The following is a 21,754-nucleotide window of genomic DNA, read 5'->3' on the forward strand; positions in this document are numbered from 1 at the left end:
TTCCGGGCACAAACACTGAGCCCACATGAGGAGCCGCACTGGTTTTTCATTACGTTCCTGGGGCCACCCACTGTTCTGTGCTGGGATGGAGGAAGCAAGACAAGGCTCTAAAGGCCCACCAGAGGTGAGAGGACTCCAGAGGAAGGCCTTTGCCACCCTTCAGCACACTTAACCATTGCCCACACATTGCCTGAAGCCCTCTCCCTCATGGGAGATGGGATGTGAGGGGCTGCATCTGCAGAGTCTCACTGTGCCTGACAGCTGGTTTCCCTGGAAACGGTGGAACCAGGAGCCAGCTCTGCCTTGGGCCCACCCTGACCCACCCTGGCCCCCCACCTCCTTACTCAAGGCCCTCAGTGCCCTCATTCTGACTCCCCCAACTGCCCCAGAGAGAGGGGAGTACTTCTGGTTTCTGACCTCCCCCTCAGGATCAACTGAAGCTTGCCATCTGTCACTGAGACAGTGTCTGGAATCTTTAGGGTACCTCCAGGGGCAGTAAAGAAAGGACTTGGACCACCACGCGTTAGAGGTACCCTGCTGGACACAGGAGTGATAGTGCCCACCCACAGGAAACTGGACAGGAAGAATGCTTTCCAACTCGTGAGCAAGTTCCAAGGGGAGGCCTGGTCTCACCCGTTCTTCCCTTACAGGGTCTGTCTGACCTAAGAAAGTACCAGAAAATTCCTGGGTCACACTGCAGACCTCTGCTCTCTGGCCTTGAGGCCTAAGTGGGGAGACAGCAAGGTGCCCAAAGACTGTGGAGGTGTGCATAGAGAGATTTCTCTCCAGACCATAGGGACCGGATCACATAAATGCCCTCTACATCCCTTTAGCTGCCATCATAACTGGGCATCCCACCCCATCCAGCCCTGGGAGCTACCGGATAGAAATTCCCCAGCTCAGGGCACCCATCCAGGACGGGTCTCAGTCACTGTTGGTGAGAGGGCCCCAGCCCCAGTCACCCAGCTCATGCTTGGCTAAGTCTGAAGTACCCCGGAGGGAGTCAGCCTCTGACACACCCTGGCCTTCTAGGAGAGAGAGGGGAGTGGTCCCCACTGAGCTCTTGGGGCCTGGGAAGCTAGATCCATGCGGTGTTGAAGAAGGCCGAGGAACACCCTGGGCAGCTGCACCTCCAGGTCCCCCTACCCGTTCTCCCTTCAGGGGGGCTGTTGTAAGGGCCCAGTTTATACTAAGCTTCAGGCTACCTTCCTAGAATGTAGGAGAAGAACATGGAGTAGGGGCCAGGAAACATGCATCCGCCCACTTCTTCCTGAGTTGGCTCCCACGCCCCTCCCTGGCAGACAGGTACCTTTAGAGAGATAGGCTGACCAGAGAGGCCCTGAAGCCTGAGCCCTGGGCCTAATTCTTCTCTGAGCCTGCTGGCTCTTCAAACATGATTCTTTTATACCCAGAGTGCTTCCAGGCTGGGACCCAGGACTTCAGTGGGGTCCTGAGCTATCCCCAAGACACGTGGCTAGGCAGCACTGGTCACTCACAGCTCCTTATAGTTGGCATCATACAGGGTTGCCCACTTGTTCTGTTGATGCGGCTGCCACTTGATAGATTGGTAGTTGGGGTCCAGGTAGGAACCACTGAGGCTATCACTGTCCTGCAGGAGGCCTGGAGGGAGGGAAGGCTGGTGAGCTCTAGGCCCAAGGCCCCCACCCCCAGCATCAGCGGTCAGTCACCTACCTGGGGAGGGTGCGCCTGGTGGGTGCCAAGGTGGAGTCTGGACTCGGGCGATGCTGAGGGGCAAGGAGCCAGTGCCAGGTGAGAGTGGGCCCTGGGGAGGCCATGGTGGGGACGGGGCTCTGGCAGGGTGGGGGGGCAAGGCTGACACAGTCCCAGGTTCCTGCTTGATCATTCCGTTCAGCATTTGGGCATTGAGGGTGTTGGGGGGTGACTCAGAGTGCTTCCTCTTCTTGGAGGGGTGTGGAGGGAGCCTGGGGGCAGAGGTGAGGGCCATGGGGGCTGGCTCTCTCTCCATGAGCCCTCTCCTCCGGTGCAGTGCCCACCCCTCTCCCCTCTGCTCCACTTCAGCACAGCCAAGAAGACACTTCCTACAGGAAGCCCTCAGGTACTTCCCCAGTACTCTAGCCTGTCACTCGGTCTTCCCATTCTTTGCCCTTGCCACAGTCTTACCCTACACCTTTGGAAGTAAGCAGGGGTCACACTTAATTTTTATGTACCTCCGCTGAACATCTTTGTTACACAGAGCATCCTGCAATTGTCACTGAGGATTTCAGTAAGTGGGCAGAAAAGCATTGGAGTTTGGGTTAAGAATTCAGTTCCAGATTCAAGTCCTGGCTCTGCCTTTTCCTAATCCATGACCTAGGAAAACTGTTTTTCTTTCTTAGAATGTTAGATTACCCATCTGTGAATGGGGAGGTGTCACCAATCAGCTATGTCTGTAGGCTTGCAGAGCATCGTTCCTCTATTTTTCCCTAGGGCCACTCTGTCCCCTATACTCTTGATGCCCTGACTCCCACCCCACCTTCCTGCCAAGCCTTACTCAGCTCCATGCTGTTGCAGCAGCTGGTGTAGCACCTGGGTCTGCTGGGTGTGGTGGAGCTCGGGGGGCACCAGGCCCGGCCCCATGGCAGCATAGGGGGGCACAGGGGCCTCAGCCTTCATGTAGAGGTCCCGCTGCAGGACAGGGTAGTGAGGTGGGGGAGGCGGGGGTGGTGGGGGCCCCGGCAAGTGGGCTGGAGGTGGGGGCGGGTGCTCTAGTCGGGAAGGAACTCCCACGTGGCACAGAGTCTCCGGGGTTATGGTACGCAGAAGATGGGGGTCTGAGGAAGAGATGGGGAAGCAGGAGTCAGAGGCCCACCTCACCCACTCCCCCTAGTCTCAGAGTGCTTCCTGCGTCTCCCGCTTCCTGAGTCATGCCAGAGGCTGGGTGGGGAGACTGGGCAGCCAGTGAGAGCCTGAGCAGGGAAAGCTAGACTGCTGGGTGGCTCCCATTCTAGCCAGCTCGCTTCCCTAGGTTGTCTGGACGAAGCCCCTAGAAGATCCCCACTCTAACTCCTTTGAAGCCTGAAAAAAAAAGAGTCTCCCGGAGACCCCAGCCAAGTCCCCCACTCAGCCTCTTCCCTCCAGCAGCCCCACTCCCAGTTCCAGGGGCCAGTCCCCCAGCCCGAGGGGGCTGCAGCTCTCTTTGTTCCTCAGAAAGCATTCCAGGGATGTTTTGGTAGGCTAAACAGAACTCTTGACCCCTCTTCAGTCTGCCCATGACCATTCTACTCTTGGCCACATGGGGGCTACTGGGCCCCTCAGCACCCTGTAAAGGTGGGCCCAGCGCAGCCTTCCTCAGCTGTCCACTTACCGCCAAAGGGCGCATCCATGATGGCACAGGGGGCCAGACGGTGGCATCACCAGCAGGGACACTTGCTCTGAGGCAGGACCAGGCTCCCCACCCGCCCATGGGGGAACAATAGCCAGCGCCGAGGAGTATTTGACCAGCGATAATCTGGCCCATTGGGCAGCCGCTGGCCCCCTCCCTCCCTCCTCCCTCTCTCCCTGATAAGGCTGCACCAACCACTTGCCCAAACCCAGAGGGGGAGGGTGGCGCTGCCCGCTGGACTCACCATTCACCTGCTGAGGGGAGTAGGCCTCAGAGCCTGAGTCTGGGGGCGAGTCTGGCAGTGTGCTGCAGGGGGGCCGGAGGAGGGAAACTGTTGGGCCAGCAGCTGAACCCCTAGACCCAACCCTCAGGCCAGGCAGCAACTCTGATGATCAGGGTTGCAAAGACTCCCACCCCCATCCCATGCCAGAGACTGAGGCCACTGAGCTCTTCTCACATCTACCCCGGGGTATCACCTATCCTGGAGCCCTGGCAGGGTCCAGGGCTTAATTGTGACTGAAGGACTTTGGAATCCTGCCCTGCATCTCCAGACCTAACAATAGTTATTTGTGGGCCAGTGGCTAGGTTTCTGGTGGTGGTGGCACAGGGATTGAAGGACCCCTGCCCACAGAACGAGGGGCCCTGCAGGCATCTGCCTTTCTTGGGCACCCACTGAAGCCTGCAGCTTCCTGGAAATCCTAGGCCCTGGGGGCTGGGTCTGAGGAGGTTCAGTGGGTCACCATGAGCTGCCTTGCCAGAGGCAGGTGTGGACCAGGCAGGAAGCCAGTTTTTCTGGGCCTGGGCTCTATTTTTTTTCTTGCGAGTTTTATTTTATCAGTGGTTCAGGCAAAAGAACAAACTCAAGCCCAGAGGTCAACACGTCCTGTACAAAACATGTACTCGCCTAGAGAGACTGCGGCTGCCCAGGGACCCGACTTTTGGCCATTTCTCATCTCCACATCCGGAGAGGCTCCCCTCTGCCATGCCCAGGGACCACCAGTAAGGCTTCAGGGTCACAGTGGACACATTCCTGCTCCGACTGCAGAATCTTACTGCATCCCTGGATAAGCCATGGACATTCCTTCCCTAACCCTACCCCTGCTGTGGAGACCTTGTCACATCTTGAAATTGGTTCAAGAATAAGGGCCCTGAATCTGGTGTACCCCAAGCTACTCAGGAGTCTGAAGACTGAGGAGCACAAGTTCAAGGCCTGCCTGGGCTACAGAGTGAGTTTAAGGCCAACTTGGATAACTTAATGAGACCCTGTTTCAAAAAGTAAAAAGTGATGGCACACTCCTTTAATCCCAACACTCGGGAGGCAGAGGCAGGTGGATCTCTGTGAGTTCGAGGCCAGCTTGGTCTACCAAGGGAGATCCAGGACAGCCAGGGCCACACAGAGAAACTCTGTCTTGAAAAACAAAACAAAGCAAAACCAAAAATAAATAAATAAAGTGAAAAGAAAGACCCAGGATATAGCTTGTTGGTTGAGCACTCTTCTAGCATGTATGAAGAGCTCCCGGGCTCAATCCTTAGAATCCCAAAGAAAAAATGTGGGTCTTAAACTGGGTGGTATTGGCACACATATTTAATCCCAGCACTTGGGAGGCAGAGGCAGGTGGATCTGAGTTCAAGGCCAGACTTGTCTACAGAGTGAGTTCCAGGACAACAGCCAGGGTTAAAAAATAATTTTAAAAAATAACATTAAAAAAAGTGGACTCTAAAACGAAGTTTTCTAAGGATGACACAAAGACGTAGACAGCGTAGGGCCTCCTACCTATAGCCTCAGTCCCTGGGCGGCCCCAGCTCTGTGCCACTCCTTCTCCCACCTGCCTGCTGCACTTCCTAATAGTGTTCTTGGGCTCCTCCAATAAGTCAAGGTCTTTCACACCCTCTAGTTCCTGCTATCAAATGTCAGAGCCTACATGGCCCTGCATTCTTTCTTGTTATTCTCACTTGTTATTTCCTGCTTGGTGCTAAATTATTTTATTTTATTTTTTTATAGTGCTAGAGAAGGAATCCAGATCCCCACTAAGTCTAGAAAGTACTTTACCACTGAGCAGCACCCTCAGTCCTGGGACACAGCCATTCCTCTCTAGTCACCCATGATGGGGCATGTCTTTCTTGTTTATCACTTAGAACAAAGCCTAGACCAGAATGCCCAAGTGACTCTGGACAAGCCGCATTCAGGGCAAAGCCCGAGGGACTCACTTGGGCCTGCTAAACTTTAGCTCTCTCACCTCTACCCTCAGGCAGCTTGGGCTTAAAGACACCCCTTCGGCAACCAAGGTTTGCCCCTAGCCCTATGTGTCACTATGGCCACCCTAAGCCAGATCCTGAGAAGTCTCTGCTGACAATGTGTACTTCCTCCCTGCTTCTCCCGCTTAGTTTCCACCATGAACGTGGGGTTCACGTGGGTGAGGAAACCCAGCCTCTGGCAGAGGTCATGGGTCACCAAACCCAGAGGCTGACAAATGGGAAGACCAGGTTGGTGCTAGGCTGCTGAACACTGCATCATCCATACACCATGTAGCCTTATTTTACCTAAAGACAAGACCTGCGCCCTGCATCACGGAGATCTGTAGAGAGCCTGGTGGACCTTGGCTCTGGGCACTTCCCCTTGAGCGTGCTCTGGAGCAGTGGTTCTCAACCCATAAGCTGCAACCCCTTTGGGGGTCAAACGACCCTTTCACATATCAGATATCCTGCACACCATATATTTACATTAAAATTCGTAACAGTAGCAAAATTACAGTTATGAAGTAGCAACAAAAATTTTATGGTTGAGGTCAGCACAACACAAGGAACTGTATTAAAGGGTCGCAGCATTAGGAAGGTTGAGAACCACAGAGTCTGGAAACTGACTGGGCTATGGCTGCAGGTGATCGAAGCCAGGCACAGGCTCAGGACATTAGTGTGGTTGACGGGGGAAGCTGGTAGGAAGAAGCCTCTTCAGGATGTAACTGACATTGGCTCCATAAGGCAGGGCAACTTAAGAGGCCACACCTAAGGTACGGGCAACTCTCCGAACACAGAAAATGTGAGCTAAATGCTCCATGGGTAGATGGGGCATGGGAGTGGGTTTGGGTGCCAAGCAAGGGTGCATACATGGGGTGGAGTTCCTGTGGGTGTCACCTGGGGTCCCGAGTCTCTCTTCTTCTGTCCCTATATTGCTTTGAGATTTTTCTAGCACTACTCTCATTACGGTCCTACCCAGAACCCCGTGGCTGGGCAACTGCCTCAAAAGAAAGCATGTACATCTCCTACCAGCCTGGTGCTACCCCTGTTCGAACCTTATAAGGGAGCCTGTCATTAAAGCCCTTCCCACTGATTCCACAGGCCAACACCTGCTGGGTAGTAGCCCCTGGGCCCCTGTATCCTGTCCCAACCCACTCCCTGCCCCCACTCACCCTGGGGCATAAGGAGCCTTGGGCTCTGCTTTGATGGGAGGCCCAGAGGCCCCCAGGAAGGGCTTAGGGGCCGTGCCCATGCCGTTGTTGTTGTTGCAGTTGAGTGGGGTGCCGTAGGTCGGGGGTGGGAGGGGACCATGGCGCCCAGGGGATGGTCCACTCCCAGGGGGGCTCAGATGGTGGAGCCCGCTGGAGCCGGGAATGGCCGGTGGCCCGTGGGGGAAGGAGGCTGTGCTGGCTGGTGCAGAGATGTCTGGGAAGCAGCTGTGGGGAAGGGAGGAGGCTCAGCCCCCAGGTCCCCAGGCCTGAGGGGAAGTTCCGTCCCCTCCCACAGGGAACTGCCCAGAGGTCTCAGCTGAAGTGACTCACAGGTCAGAGGCGTCCTCTTTGCCAATGTACTCCTCCAGGATACTGGTGTCTATGTTGGAGGGCTCCAGGGCACCGCTGATGTCATGGCCTGAAAAGCAGGGCAGCTGGGCTTGAAATAGCTCCATGAAGACCCCAGGCCTAGGGCCTACCAGCCCTCCTGAGGCTAGGCTCTCCAGGCCTAGGGCCCACCAACCCTCCTGAGGCTAGGCTCTCTGAAACCCATCCCCAACTCCCCTCTATGCATGGCCATCATTGTCCACCCCTGATGCCCCTCCAAAATTAACACCTGGCCACAACCCTCAAGGCTACACCCAGTTTTCCAGGAGGTCAATAGCCCAATGTATGGGGACAGAGAAGCCACTCTTGTCCTTCCACATCCTTTCTCTAGCTATGTGACGGAATCATCTCCCTCTCTCTCAACTCTCCCGCTATCTTACCGAGTGCTCTGAGGAGCAAGCAAGGTCCTACCATACCACCCCAATGGCTCAGGCCCAGAATGACATTCCTGCCCTGTCCTTCCAGGAGACCCAGCCTTGAGCACGTGGAAGCTGTGCAAACTCCTGAGGCCCAGGAACTCGAGAAATTGTTGCACCCCAGGCCCCAGCTTTAGGGAGAGCCCGGGATCAGAATCAGTAGTTCCAGAGAGGCGCATCTCTGGTGGCTAGGTACACTGCCTCTTGCTATACGTTGGGAGTTTAGCCCCGACACTCCAGAGGAGACAGAGAATGAGGGAGGCACAGTTTGTCCTGGCCTCATACAGGGAGGAATAGTGGCCAGAGTTTTCTGCTCCTCCACTCTCCACCTGCTTCCCTGCCTGCTATCCTCTCCTGGGCCTCCCCCCATGCTCTCAGACCCCTGAAGAAGAAGGACAAAGAAAATGTTGTCCAGGGCTCCTGGGCATGGCAAGGAAGGAGAGGGGGTGGTGATGGCCTTTCCTTTCCCAGGGTCACCTTGTCGGGGGAGGAGGGGGGTAGCCAGAAGGAGGAATGATAAGGGGGCTGACGTGAAAGATGCGTCAGCCCCGATAATGGAGGACTCCGCACCCACACTGCAGACTGGGGCTGGCCAGCTCCACAGAGGCTGGAACGACCCTCTAGACTCTAAAGCCTCAACTCTTGATTTGGCACCTTGAGTCCTTCCTCTGGGGAGTCCTGGGAACAGAGCTCGGACTGATCAGAGACAAACCCTATCCAACTCAGCCATTCCCTGCTGTGTGACCTAAAGCAGGCCTCTTTGGGTCTCTGTATCCTTCTTAGGAAAATGGGGATGAACAGCTGTTTCTTGGGACAATTCTTGGTTGTAAAGCCGCAAAGATATGGATCATAAAGTGCCTGGCACACAGTGGGAGCCCTGCAAATGGAAGGGCTGTCTTCACTTCCCGAACCCCAGCCCCCTGGGGTCTCCGAGCCCCCAGCCCAGGCCCTTCCCTGGCCCCAGTAGGCATTTGAAGAATGCTGAGCCCCGCTTAGGTGATTAATGCATTAATGAGCATGAGCAGCTAAGCCTTCCTAGGAGTCACACGCTGCGACAGGCCAGGGCCTCTCGCTGACCCCCACCTGGGCTTACCCCAGCTGGGAAGAGAGGGCACCCACCATGCAAGGTTTTGCCGGCCCTGCTCTGTGAGGCTGTTCCTGGTCAGTCCATCTGCCCAAGTTCCAACCCCACCTCACCCGTTTCTGAGGGTCACAGCTCCTAATGACTGAGCACCTACTGTGTGTTGCACTCACCACCGAGTTTACTATATATGAGGCATTCTGCCAACTTCAGGCAATGTGTCGCTAAGTCCTAACAACCCATCATAGCAATGAGGAAAGTGCCGTTGTTGGTGATGGTAGGTCGTAATGAAGGGCCAACCACTCCTTCTGAATTCATACTGTGCTGACGACAATGATGGAGACTCAGGCTGGGGTCAGGCACTACTTAAGTACCTACACATTTCACGTTACCCCTCAACCACTCCCACTAACCTGCTGTTACTACCTCTGCCTCCATTGTTCAGAGACATCACTCCTCACCCCAAAGCCACACAGTAAAATGAGCCAATCTGACCCCAGGGAGAAATGTGTGGCTGATGTTTCTGTATCTTCCCCCAGCCTGGTCTCTGCCTCACAGCATTGCTGAAGGTTTCTGAGGAAGGAAGGAGGAGAGCCTAGGGCCCTACCCCCACACGGCCCCAGCTGCTGAAGCTGCAGGTTTTTGAGACTGAACTTGGCACCTTGGGTGAGTGATGGGCTGATGCGGTCATGGGCTGCTGTTTATAACTATCCTCGCCCCTCCTCTTGGGCTCCTCCTTCCTTGGCCAGGAGCACTTCTAATCGCCCCTAATCCTCCTGTCCACCTCCCCCAGGGGGATGGGGCCCTCAGGCCCAGGCATCCTGGGAGACCCTAACAAGAACCAGATGTGGCTAGGGGAGGAGGGACCCTCTCGTGCCAGGGTCCGGGAGGACGGAGGGGGGAGGAAGAGGCTGATGGCAGAGTGAGGTGGGTCTAGGGCTCTGGAGGGGGAGAAGCTGAGGCTTCCTGAGGCATGCAGGACCCCCATCTCCTCCTCTCTACAAGTCTCGTATCCTCCCCCCACACACCAGACACCATGCAGGGGTCCCAGCCTAGCCAGCAACCCCACAACAGAGATGAGACACAGAGGCTTGCAGGAGCGGGGATCTTAAGGCTGGAACAGCCCCCAACCCCTCAGGGGCCCAGGAGAGGACACAATCTTCAAGGTACATTCTAGGAGTGCTACCTCACTGCCAAAAGAACCGTGGAACACTGGATTCCAGTGAGGAGTGACTGCAAGGCTGGAGACTCAGGACAGGACACGTATTTTCATCCTAATGCGCAAATGCTGGAAAGCAAGCCCTGGCTTGCCACAGGCCACTGAAGGTAGACATCCAGAAAGTGGTAACCGGTATCACAGATCAGTAACTACCCTCCTAATCAAGCACTCCAACAAATTCGCCCAGCAAATGATAAACCCAGAGCCCCTCAGCTGTCCAAGGCCTGACTGACACTGTCTGCCTTAGGCTTTTCCTCAGTCCCTCCTGTGTGGGACTCTCTGGAGCCCAGCTCCCGCTTCCTCCCTGTCAGCACAAACATGCCACCCATGGGGACTTTGCATATGCTGTTGCCTCTACCAGAGAAAGCCAGCCAATTCCCATTCTTTTGTGGGATTCTAACCCCAACTCAAGTGGCCTCCATGCCTCTTCCTTTTGACCCCTTTTCTACTTTCATGTCAGGCTGTCTCCCTGCTCACCCAGGCTGGCTCACTACTCCCCAGGGAAGGTGAGTGAGTGTCCACCGTCTGACTTCCACATTCTAAAGCACAGCTGCCCTGTGGTGCAGATGTCCTCTATTGTACAGATGAAGAGACTGCAGCGGACAGTGGGTATTTTGCCTATAGTCCCATGGCAGGGATTGGGCTATGGCTCCCTGTGATGTTAAGAATCCCAGTATATATTGGTCACAGTCAATAGCCACAGAACAAATGAATGGCAAGATGATGAGCCAGAGACTAGAGGTAATCTTGCCATGTCTGGAGACCTTGGCAGACCATAAAGGCCTCTCCAGGTCTTTATGCAGAGCTGTGCCCCAGGAGCTACACACTAATTAGGGTCTTTATTACCTGCTAGAAACAAGAGCCAGACCCAGATACTGTTTCTTCCCATGCAGGCCAGGGTCCAGACTGTGGGAAAACTGTGTTTCCTTTTTCTCCTCCTCTTTTTAAGACCACTCATGAAGGGGATGAGAACACCCAAGCCAGGTGCAGGAGGCAGCAGGCAGGGACCCAGGTGGTCCCTCCACCCTGGACCCCTCCCTGTCCCTGTCCCCCTTCTCATGCCTCTCCCCCACCAGCTGTGGCTGCTGGCTGAGTCTCGGCCATTGTCCTGGCGGGTGGGGAGGGTGGGGACACAGCACAGTGGGAGTCTTGTGCCCTGCCTACCCCCTCCCCTGCCCCGTCAATGGAGCACTTGTCAATTCATGCCCCAAACATGGCGGAAATCCCGTCAGCCACGTGGCCATGGGCAGGGTGGGCTGATCTGAACTCAGGGTGGCCAGGGCACCAAGGCTCAAGCCCTCGAGTGTCACCCTCAGGTGTCTGAATCTGAGGGTACCTTGGCTCCAGCAGTGGCTGGATATCTGTCAGATGCTTGCTACCTTGTCATCCCTGTGATCCTCTGAGAGGCCTGGCTGCCAACACGGGCCTCAGCGTAATTGCAGAGTGACTTCCTGACCTCTGCCTCTGAGCTTCAGTGTCCTTCTCCACCGAGTGTCCATGGGTGGTCAGACACCCCAGAAAGCTATCCTTCAGCCACACAGCCATACTGTCCTTCCATTTCAAGTGTCCCTACTCCATTCCTCCCTCTTGCCAAGGTAGTGCAACTTTCCTGGTACTTGTGAGCTCTCCTGTACCTTTGGTTTTCCGAGAACCCCTGTCTGTAAGTAAGTCCGCCCAGCTATGTGACCAGCATACTGCTTCTATGGCATACCCCGGTAGAGATGCCTTCCGTGCCTTCCTCCTAGCCTTCCTAAGGCAGTCCTTTCCCAGTCACCCAGCCACAGAGGACCACCAATTCGAACTAAGCTACGAGCTCCAATCAGACCATGTGGCAGCAAGGCGCAGTGGGTTGTCACAATTCTCTGACCTAGACCTTCTATCTTCACTAAGAGCCAGAACCGCTTGCTGGCCCTGTTCGAGCTTGCAGTTGTGACTAGGGCCTTCTCAATCTCATGCCTTCGGCTCGGATAAGAGGTTGTGAAAGCGGATCTGTGCGCAGATGCGTCAGATCCTCAGTAAGTCTGGGCCCAGCAACCACACGTGCCAGCAATGCAGATCTAGTCCCAGCAGACCCTCAAGCCCAAGTCTCAGCTGTCTGTGTCCCTGTCAGCTCTTCATCGGAGACCCAGAAGAGGCTCCATGGCCTGATCCTCAGCACCAAATTAACTGGGTGTGGTAGAGTGTGCCTATAAATACAGCACTCAGAAGTAGGGGCCGGAGAGTCATAAGTTCAAGGTACATACTCTGTTCAAGACCAGCCTGAGGTAAATGAGACCCTGAATCAAAGGTGGTGGTGACTGGATTACCTTGTCTTTGACTTTGTCCTTTAGAATGTCAAATGCACATGGCAGGGGGCGTCTGTCACTTTTGTCTCCAAACACTAGCACTGTGCTTGACACACAGTGGGGCCTTGGGGAAAGCTTCCTGAATAAATGAAGAGGCCCCTGTAGACCACACAGTGTGCGCTGCCAATGTGTTGGAGCATACCTGCAGGGGTCATGCTGGTGTGTTCACACAAATCAACAGGAGTTATTTGATAGAGATCCAAGCTCCCCATGCTGCAGGATCCTCCCACAGTGTGTGTGGCAGGTCCACCCTGGTTCCTGTGAGAAAGGGTCAGAGGCACCTGGAGGGGCTGTCTTTGCCCCTGGAGATAGAGCCTTGTGCCCCTGAAGTGAAGTGCAATAGAGCAGTGTGGGTTTCCTACGAACCAGCTTCCTGACCTGGCTTCAGGAGCATCTTGGTGCTGAGTTCAGATTGAGTTATCCCGAGTACAAGGTGATGGTTGTGTGGGGACGAGGGAAGGATATATTCCAAGGGGAGCTGAGACGCTGGATCCCCTGGAAGAGCAAACTCTCTGACGGCAGGCTGGGGGTGGGGTGGGGGCTCTTCTATTTCTGGTATGAAAGCAGGAGGGAACACAGGCAACTGTGGCTTAGATTTAAGCATTTGGTGGGATGGTCTGTGCATGCTAGGTAAGCGCTCTACCAACGAGGCTACATCTCCAGCCCTTTCGTTGCAGTTTCAAGGGTGCAAGGTGGTAGTGACAAAGCCTTCGGCACATGCCTGTTGGTCCAAGTTTACATCTCAACATACTTCCCAGGCATGTCCTCAAGTGCTCATGTACACAGGTGAGGCTGGCCCAAGGCAGGCCCCACTAGCACCCCTCCGTATTCCCGGGTCAGGATCCCCCAGCACAAGCTTCTCCCCTTTTCTTTCCTCCTACCCTCTCCACACAGTCCAAAGTCAGAGCCTTCCATCTGCTGCAACTAGAGTCAGATAGGCCTAAATAAATTCATGTCACTGGTCCATGTCCCCCACAGAAGCAGCTCCTTCCCTCGCTTGGTGGGTAGTTTAGAGGCCACAAATGGAAGAGAGGACACCAGGGACAAGGACAGGCTGAGCATTATACAAGCCAGTGGGGGTTCTGGAGACAAGTGTGCCCCACCCAGGTGCTTTCCTCTTCTGTTCCCATCCCCACGTTTCTCCCCTCCACTCTGACCTAGGTACTCTTCGGGTCTCCCTGCTGACACCCTGCTAGCCTTGACCACAGGAGTGAGGGCTGTCTGTTCCAGAAAGACCAATGGCTGGATAGGCATTTGTCATGGCTACCAGCATGTCAGGCACCTCAGTATGCAATGAGATCTCCTTCCCTGCATACCCTAAGGGGGCTCCATTGTGGTCCAGAATCCCATTCCTGCTTCTGTGGCTACCCACATGAACATGGCGCATCACCTTCAGCTCCTCTCTCTCCAGAGGAGGGTGTACAGCTATCTCCCCTGGTGCTAAGGTCCACACATCCGCAGAGTACTCTAGCCCAGATGCACTGCAGGCAAAGATCAAGAGCGGGCAAGTACTCTTCTGTTCCAGAGAACAAGTTCCACATCTCTGTGATGGAGGAGGAAGCAGGCTTAACTGGACCAAGACCTGACAGCAGATGAAGCAAGGCCAGGCCTATCACGCAGTTGCCTGCACACAGGATACACTCAGCAGGCTATGACTGCCCCTATCCTGGAGTAAGAATCTCAGAGAGGGTGAGGGGCTTTCTCAAAGCATACAGCACCAGCTGCCAAACGTGAGCCCAAGTCTGAGGCGTCAGCCTACTGAGCAAGTGGATCAACAGTCCTGAAGGTGGGGACATGCCACCGGCCCTGGGCCATGCAAAGGGGCTGTGCAAGCTCACGGGATGTAGGTTAAATAGGGCTGACATCGATGGATTGGTGTACAGGACGGGCACTGTCCCTAGGCCCTTCCCAGGTGTTATATCTCCCCCAACCCCACAGAAGCTCTGAGAGGTGATCATTAACCAGTCCAGCTGTGCTGCGTTTTGACAGCCAAGACAACAGGACCCAGCCAGTTGTAGTGACAGACCCAAGAGGAGGGCCATGTGCTTAATGGGGCTGGCTGCAGCTCCCACTGCCTACTAGTGGGTACACAGAATCCTCAAATCCAGGATCCCAGCCCCTGATCAGTGGGCCACCCATGCCCAGTGATAATGGCTGGAGACCTTGAAATAGGAGAAGAGCCATTCCAACTGAGGGAAACTGAGGTCCAGAGAGAGGAGTGTCTGAGGCCTAGGCCATGAGGAGGAGGAAGGGAAGGCAGGCTGCCTACTCAGGGCGGGGCCACCCTAGTTAATAATCCAGTTAATGATTTCTGCTTTGTTCTTATCAGGGAGGGCAAAGTCCGAGAGCAACAGCCAATCAGAAACCTATCTTGGTGGTTACCCAGCAGCCTCTGCTGCCAGGGCCCCCCAGAGCTGTAACCCTTTGGGAGTTGTCTGGGCAGGTCTCCCAGGGAGATGCCATTCTACCTAGAGTACTATGTCCCCAAATAGTCTTACTGGCTCTGCCTGAGACCTCAAAGGGTACTCTATTCAGCACCCCCAGACTGAGGAAAAACTTAAGGCCAAGGGGCTGGTGTATGACCCCAGCCACTCCCAGAGAGTGGATTTCCAGGACACATACCCACCCCAGGGCTCCTGTACATATAGACCGATCGATCGACCGTGGTCTCCACTGCCAGGGAGAATTTCCTGCCTGCATTGTGTTGTGTGGCTGTGATAGGTGTGGGGACACAGGGATGAGTCACACCCCCTTTATTATCTCTCCCCTCCTACCTGGTTCAGGGCCTTAAAGGGTGGGCCTAGCCATCAGCTCCCTACAAACTGGGGCTGGGATAGAAGTCTTGTGGGACTGGGGAGGGTATCCAAGTCCTTCCTTGGTGGAGTTGGGGGTGGGTTCCAGGTAGGCCCAGGACGGATCTGGTCTCATTGGAAAAACAGAATCACCAATGACAGATAGGTGACAGAGGCCATAGAGCCACCCCCATCTCACAGCCCTGCTATGCAGACGGTGGGTGGCCTCCTCCCTCCTGAGACTCCTGCCTTCTGGAGGGGATGGAAGGATGCTGTCCTCAACTGGTTGCCCCTCCCACAGGCCTTGATGGTCGAGGAGAAAACTGAGGGACTGAAGTCAGCCTAGACTATCACCCAGCTAACCTTGTCTCTCAGAACCTCAGTTTTGGCTCCTGGGAAATGGGTCCATCCTGGTCCTCCCTCCTGCCCTCCTAGTACTTCTGTTGTCTATTGCGCATCCCATTGGAGGTCGTGAGTTTGTGTTTGCTAGATGTCTAAAAACTGATCCAATTACAAGCTCCTGCTCTAAGCTGGGTGGTGGTGACACACTCCTTTAGTCCCAGCACCTGGGAGACAGAGGCAGGTGGACCTCTGTGAGTTTGAGGCCACCCTGGTTTACAGAGGGAGTTCCAGGATAGCCAGGGATACACAGAGAAACCCTGTCTCAGGAGAAAAAAAGAAGCTCCTCAGCTGGCCTAACTGACTTACCCTACCAGGAAAACAGACCAGAAAGGAAAATGTCGATCAGACCCTCAGGTTCAAAAAGGGTAAGACTCAGGCCTCCTCCTGCAACCCTCGAGGCACCAGAGGCTAGTATAGCCCCCAGACCTCAGCAGCCTATTCAACACTTCCTGGAGACCCAATTCTCTTCGGTATCCAAACCGTCCCCTACACAGACCTGCTTTGGGGAGCACCAGCGAGGCAACACAAACATCACCATCGGCACAGCCTGTACCCAGAATCTTCTGTCTATACTCTCAAATGTCCCTCCTCCCCAGAATTACGACTGAAGGCTCAGCAGGGCTGAGGGTACTGTGGAAACCTCTGCTACTGACTCATGTTCCAGGTGAGGAAAAAAAAAATCCCAGCGAGGCTCTCTGAACGTGATCCTGCTCTATCCCTGACCTGGCTCTAAGAAGTCAGGGCCCCCACCAATCAGGTGAAGAGAAATACACCATCCCCTATACCCAGTTACCTGCTGGGAGCCAATGCATTCTGCCCGGAGGGTCCACTCTCTGCAGGCCTTATGCCCTCCACTCTGGACTGCTGGTGCCTATCTCCAGGGGATTAACTGGGCAGTCACGGGGACCCAGCTGTACCAGCCTCGAGGGGGACGCTCTGTCCCAGCCTCCCACCAAAGGCCCAAAGCGCCTTAGCCCCCAGTCCCACTCTCTGCTCAGAGCAGGGCAGGATATGCCCCTACACACTGAGCTAGTAGGAGCCCTGGCAGGAGAAGGCACTTTTCAAGATTGCACCGTCAGCAAGAGCCATTCTGTCTCCCAGCCCAGAACTCAAACCATGGAGACCCCTGCCCACTGTCTAGAGGGAATGACTGAGGCCATGTGGGAATCTGGACGAGGACTCAAGGGTTCCCATTTGAGTGCGAGAGCATACACTGTCACCAGGAGTTGAGAAATGACTCATCAGCGTCCATAACACAAGGCTTCACGCTTCCTCGTAGGGTCTCACTCATGCTTATGAGTACACCACACTCTATGGTTGCTTCCTCAGGCCCCTTCACCTCACAATGAGAGCCCCTATCTCACTACCCAACAGATTTCCTGCGAAGGCCTTCCCCTGTCAGACAGACTTAGAGGACTCGAACCAGGTGCCTACTCACCCTGCCCCTATCCCCAGGCTCTGAGAGACTGCTGAAGCCTGGCCCTCCTGAGCAGGCCCCACACCCTGCCTGCTCCCCACAGACATTCTTGAGTCTCCTCTTATCTCTCTGGAGGGAGCAGCACAACCTCCCTGCCAGGCAAGCCGCATGGCTAAGCTGTGGCGTCAGCCTCCCCCAACCCCCTCCCTAGGCCAGGAGGGAAAGTTTGGCTCAAGAAGTGAGGAGCCCAGGCCAATTAGACCCGCCCCAGAGCCCAGGTGGGGGTGGGGTAGGGGAGGAAACTTAGGGCTACCTTCAAGAATCAAGGGGTTCTGGTTCATGGGTCATTAGGGCACCGAGCAGGCACAAGGCACCCCCAGTCAGCACCTGTACCCTACCAGGACGACTGACTCATCTTCTAGGGTCTTTACTCTTCACAAGGTCCCTGAATACTCCTAACCTATGCACAATGTCCGGAAGAGAGCTCCCGAAACTGAGGGGTGTTATCTAGCACTCTCAAATGATGCAGCTGCCTCAGAATTGATCATCAACTCTAGTCCAAGCATTTTGGGGCCTTGGGACTTGTTCTGGCCGGGAGTTCAGCATTCTGGAGTGAAGATGGCTGAGACTTAGGGCTGTCCAGTCCTGGGCTGCTCAGCAAGCAGGAGTGGACAAAAGTCCATTCTGTGGTTGCCTAAGTCACAGAAAGAGAAACAGAGACAGAGAAAGTCCTCCTCTTGCCCCAGGGAAATCTCTCAGGAACTGGGCACTGGGCTTTAAACTTGGGCCTTGATTTCTATCCCGCAACTCAACCCAGCCTGGTATGTCCAGGGCAACAGGTTCTGCTCATGGAAACCTCTTCCCGTACTAGCAAGATGTTAACTTAGGGACTAGGAAGAGGGTAAGGCTCCCAACATATTGGGGATAGGTACAAAAGGGGCTCAATTGCCTGGCCTCATACTCCAGTAAGGTTCTGAGAAACCCAGCAGGCTGGGAGATGTCAGCCTGCACCTCCCCTCCCCCTCCCACACCAGTCCCTTCCCTCCTGAACCCAGCTCTCAGGGGGGAGGGGCAGTCCTGGAAGAGGGGCAGGGGCTGCTCAGGAAAATCTGAGGCTGTATTTAGACTAGGAACAGACTCTAAAATCAATGCGGGGGTGAGGGGGGAAAAAACATACAGTAGATCATACATAAATCTCACTGGAGAAGGGTTTTTTTCGGGTCAAGGTGAGGGGGCCCAGGTCATTCCTGGTGCAGGGAGAGACATAGCTCCTTGGTGTGAGGGCAGCTCTGAGGAGCCACATGGGGCTGGTGGGATGCCATTTACAGCACTGTGAAGGTCTCCAAGGGCAGAGGTAGCTGGTGGCAGAGATGCCAGCCTCGAGGGCTTTCCATCTCTAGGAAATCATACTAAAGAGAGGGTCCTGCCCCAGGCAGGGAAGCAGTAGCTGCTTAAAGGAGAATTTCAGTCTTAGAGGAGGAAGCAACGTTGCCCAACACAGGTGACAGTCTCAAAGGGCATCGCAGTCTCCTGGGGTGTCTCAGCCTCCAGGAAGCACAATCAGAAGATCCCTGCTCCTAGGAGGTAGGCTAGGCTCTGGAGTCCCAGCCTTAAGGGATATGGGATGTCCCAGGATAGATGGAGTGGGAGCCTGGCATGGATGGAGTAGTACCGGGGAAGTGGAGTACAGAGTTCTCAGGCTGGACAAGTGAGCGGAGGATCGGAGTGTCACCATTTAGGGGGACCGCGGAACCTGAAAGGCTCCAGGGAGGGCCGAGCACGGAAGGGAACCTATCCCAAAGGAAGTTGAGTGTTGGAGGCGGATGGGAAGCCCAAATCCAAAAGGCGTGGGCAGACACCTCCTTGCGACTTCCAATCTCGAAGCCATTCACCTCGCTGTTGCCCGTCTGGAGAAGAGTCCCTGCCCAAAGGAGGCTTTCTCGGGTTCTTGCATGGTGGAAACTCCATGGGAGTCCTGTCCTCAGGGAGATTCCCTGACCTATCCCAGGGCAGGAGGTTGGTCGCCCAGCCAGCCCCGCCGTGTCTCACCTTCGAAGAAGCGCTGAAGCGCTTCGGTCTCGTCCACCACCTCCATGGCCCGCCTTCCCGGCGCGTGCAGCTCCGGCCGCAGCCCCGCTACAGCCCGGCCCGGGGGCGCGGCATCGCCGGAGCGGCCCGCGCGACAGTCCCGGCTCGGCTCCCGCTACAGTCCCGCCAGGCTCGCTCCCGCTTGCTACCCGCAGCCCTAGCCGGGACTCCGCCTGCCCCGCGCCCCGCCCGCCGCCCGCAGCGCCCTCTGGCGGTATGCGCAGAGTCGCAACCTCAGGTAGCTGGACGCCGCGTCGCCTGCAGGGGGCGCTCGACGAGATGATGGTGTCCTGGGTAGTCTGGGAAGTGATTCAGGGTCAGCCGCTTTTCGCTCTTTCCTTGGGTAGGTAAGGTTCCAGATTGTGAATCTGAGGGTTTCCAGAACCGGATGGTAGAGATGGCTCCTATTCTCTTAGGTTCCCACTCTACTCCAGTGAGAGCAACGTGCAGGCACCAAAGAACTGTTTGGAATGTGCTAGGCCTGCAGAGAGCATCCTAAGACGTGTTACTTCAGTTAACCTGGGCTGGTCTTTACTCAGGAGGAACTCCCTCTCTGGCCCGAGGCAGGGTCTCACTGTGTAGCTCTGGCTGTTCTGGAACTCACTAGTCAGTTGGCCTTGAACTCAGAGAGATCAGCCCTCTGCCTCCCAGAGTGTTGAGATTAAAGGCTTTTGCCACCACCAGTCTGGAAGGAACTATTATAATTTGCATTTACAGATGAGAAAACTGAGGCTAAATGAGGGCCCGTCTACAGAAGTGCTTCTGTATAGAACTTTCTGGACTGATGGAAATACTCTAGTGCTGTCATTAGCCACCAGCGGCTGCCGAGCACCGGGAACATGGCTCTGGTGACTGAGCACCTGACTTTTCTGTTTGGTTTTCTTTTAATTAGCATGAGTTTAATTGGTCATGTAAGATCACGGTGGTATTGGACAGTACAGGTGGAAGAATTCAAGGTCAGTAAGATTTAGCGTTTAATAAGAGTCACACTCTTTTTTTTTTTTCTTCTTCTTCTTCTTCTTCTTTTAACCCTAGAGACAGGTTTTCTCTGTGTGGCTCTGGCTCTGTAGACCAGGCTGGCCTCAGACTTGGAGGTCTGCCTGTCTCTGCCTCCTGGGTGCTGGGGTTAAGGGCATGTACCACCACCATCCAGCAAGAGATTGATCTTATTCCCTGCTGCCCTGTCTGATGCTTAATCTGAAATCTCGTAGGGATGAGGCCACTCCCTGACTCCTGCTTTTACTCTCACCTCTGTCTTGCCCGACTATACAGCATCTCTCCTCCAGGGTTCCTCTGAAGTCCTACCGAATAATTCTTCATAAAGCAGAAATCAGATTGTATCGTGCCTTTGGTAAAACCAGTGGTTTCCCCTCGCACTCCAATATCTAAACCTCTTGCCCTGGTTTTTTAGGCCTTGGATCATCTCTCTCTACTCGAAACAATGACCTCAGCTTCTCCACTGCTTTCTCTCCACAGGGCCACGGCACATGTTAGTTCATCTGTGGTGCTTGTTCCCCAAAGGCTAGTTCTTCTCAGCCACCAGGCCTCCGTGCACAGTATTCTACCTAAGCAGTCCACTCCGCCTCAGCCTTCCTCACTTCACAGGAATGCAGCTTTCCACTTAGTTTCCATCCTCCTCCCTCTCCTGGAAGGCCTGCAAGCTCACCCACCACATGGCAGGGTAGGTGCTCAAATAGTACAAGCTGAATGTGTGAATAAAGGCATCTGCAAACTCCAGAACCCTAGATCTAGAGGCAGAGAATTCTGGAATCCCAGACCCAGCAAATCCCACTACAGAGTGGCTCAGTGCACAAACTCAGAAGACCTTTAGGCACAGCAAGTCAGAACCAGAAGGACCTATACCACTGTATCACTGTTTGGGAAAGATAAAATTGAGCTCCCCCCCCCCCCCACATGCACACACAGCATGGGGGTACACACCTGTACTCAAAGTACTTGGCAGGCTGAGGCAGGAGGATAGCAAGTACAAAGCCAGTGGGGGGCCACAGAGTGAAACTTTGTCTCAAAACAATACACACATACCATAAAAACAGCCCAAAACAGAGCATGTGCAAGTGCGCACACACATACACACATAAACACATACACACACACACACACACACACACACACACCATAAAAACAATCCAGAAGGGTGGGAGAATGTGCTAGCAAATCAAGGTACTATCCTGTCCACCCTAGGACTTTTGACTCCTCCTGGCAGTGTCCCCCAGACTAAGGTGGCGTAAGAGCCCCGCTTTGCAGGTAGTCTAGTGAGACCCTATGAGCTCTCCTGTCGCCCCTCCTGCCTCCCTCCTTCTCAGTGGCCAGCATGGGGGAAGGGCAGCCAGAGCCTGAGCTCCAGATGTGGCCCAGTCAGCAGGCTTGTGGTGGCCCTCGGAGGAGTGCTTGGGGGAGGGGATGCCCAGGCCCGGCGGGTGCCTCACAATGAGGTTTTGTCCCTCTGGGGGCGGTTCTCAGAGCTGCCTCTCTTAGGTATATAGAGTAGGATTTTGCTGGAGGCCCAGCTGTGGGCACTGACCACAGCTCCCTCTTTCCAGCCTGGGGGCCCCACCGAGGGGGGAGGGGCCACACTGAGCAGCCCATTCTTTTCCAGCTCATGCACCCAGAGGTTTGTCTCCTCTGCAGACTCCCCTAAGACAATTGTTATTTTGCACTCCAGCCCCTCCTCCAGCCAGGGTCAGGCCTGCCTGCTGACAAAGTCAACACCCAGTCATGCCATGCACCTTTCAAAGATGAACTTATTTCCTGAGTTTCCTGGGACTGCTAGAGAAATAGCATCCCCTTTGAAACCCCA

General features: G+C 55.0%; 1 protein-coding gene across 11 annotated transcripts in view; it reads right to left on the reverse strand.

Moving 5' to 3' along the window:
* The window catches only part of Myrf (myelin regulatory factor), a 31,428-nt gene extending 12,311 nt beyond the window's left edge, over positions 1–19,117 (reverse strand). For 4 of the 11 annotated variants that reach the window (XM_021636068.2, XM_021636067.2, XM_021636063.2 and 1 more), the window contains exons 1-7: positions 18,898–19,117; positions 7,120–7,207; positions 6,751–7,014; positions 3,588–3,649; positions 2,513–2,792; positions 1,693–1,943; positions 1,497–1,620 (exon numbers count right to left, since the gene is read on the reverse strand). In XM_021636068.2, coding sequence (XP_021491743.1) covers positions 1,497–1,620; positions 1,693–1,943; positions 2,513–2,792; positions 3,588–3,649; positions 6,751–7,014; positions 7,120–7,207; positions 18,898–18,943 — 1,115 coding nt within the window. In that variant the 5' untranslated portion in view covers positions 18,944–19,117. Of the gene's footprint in view, positions 1–1,496; positions 1,621–1,692; positions 1,944–2,512; positions 2,793–3,587; positions 3,650–6,750; positions 7,015–7,119; positions 7,208–18,897 lie in introns of those variants that run through there. The other 7 variants (XM_021636069.2, XM_021636066.2, XM_021636065.2 and 4 more) reach the window with 4 other exon arrangements.
* Positions 19,118–21,754: the final 2,637 nt, after the last annotated feature.

The sequence above is a fragment of the Meriones unguiculatus genome, chromosome 1 (assembly GCF_030254825.1).
Source record: "Meriones unguiculatus strain TT.TT164.6M chromosome 1, Bangor_MerUng_6.1, whole genome shotgun sequence".
In the NCBI taxonomy this organism is placed as follows: domain Eukaryota; kingdom Metazoa; phylum Chordata; class Mammalia; order Rodentia; family Muridae; genus Meriones; species Meriones unguiculatus.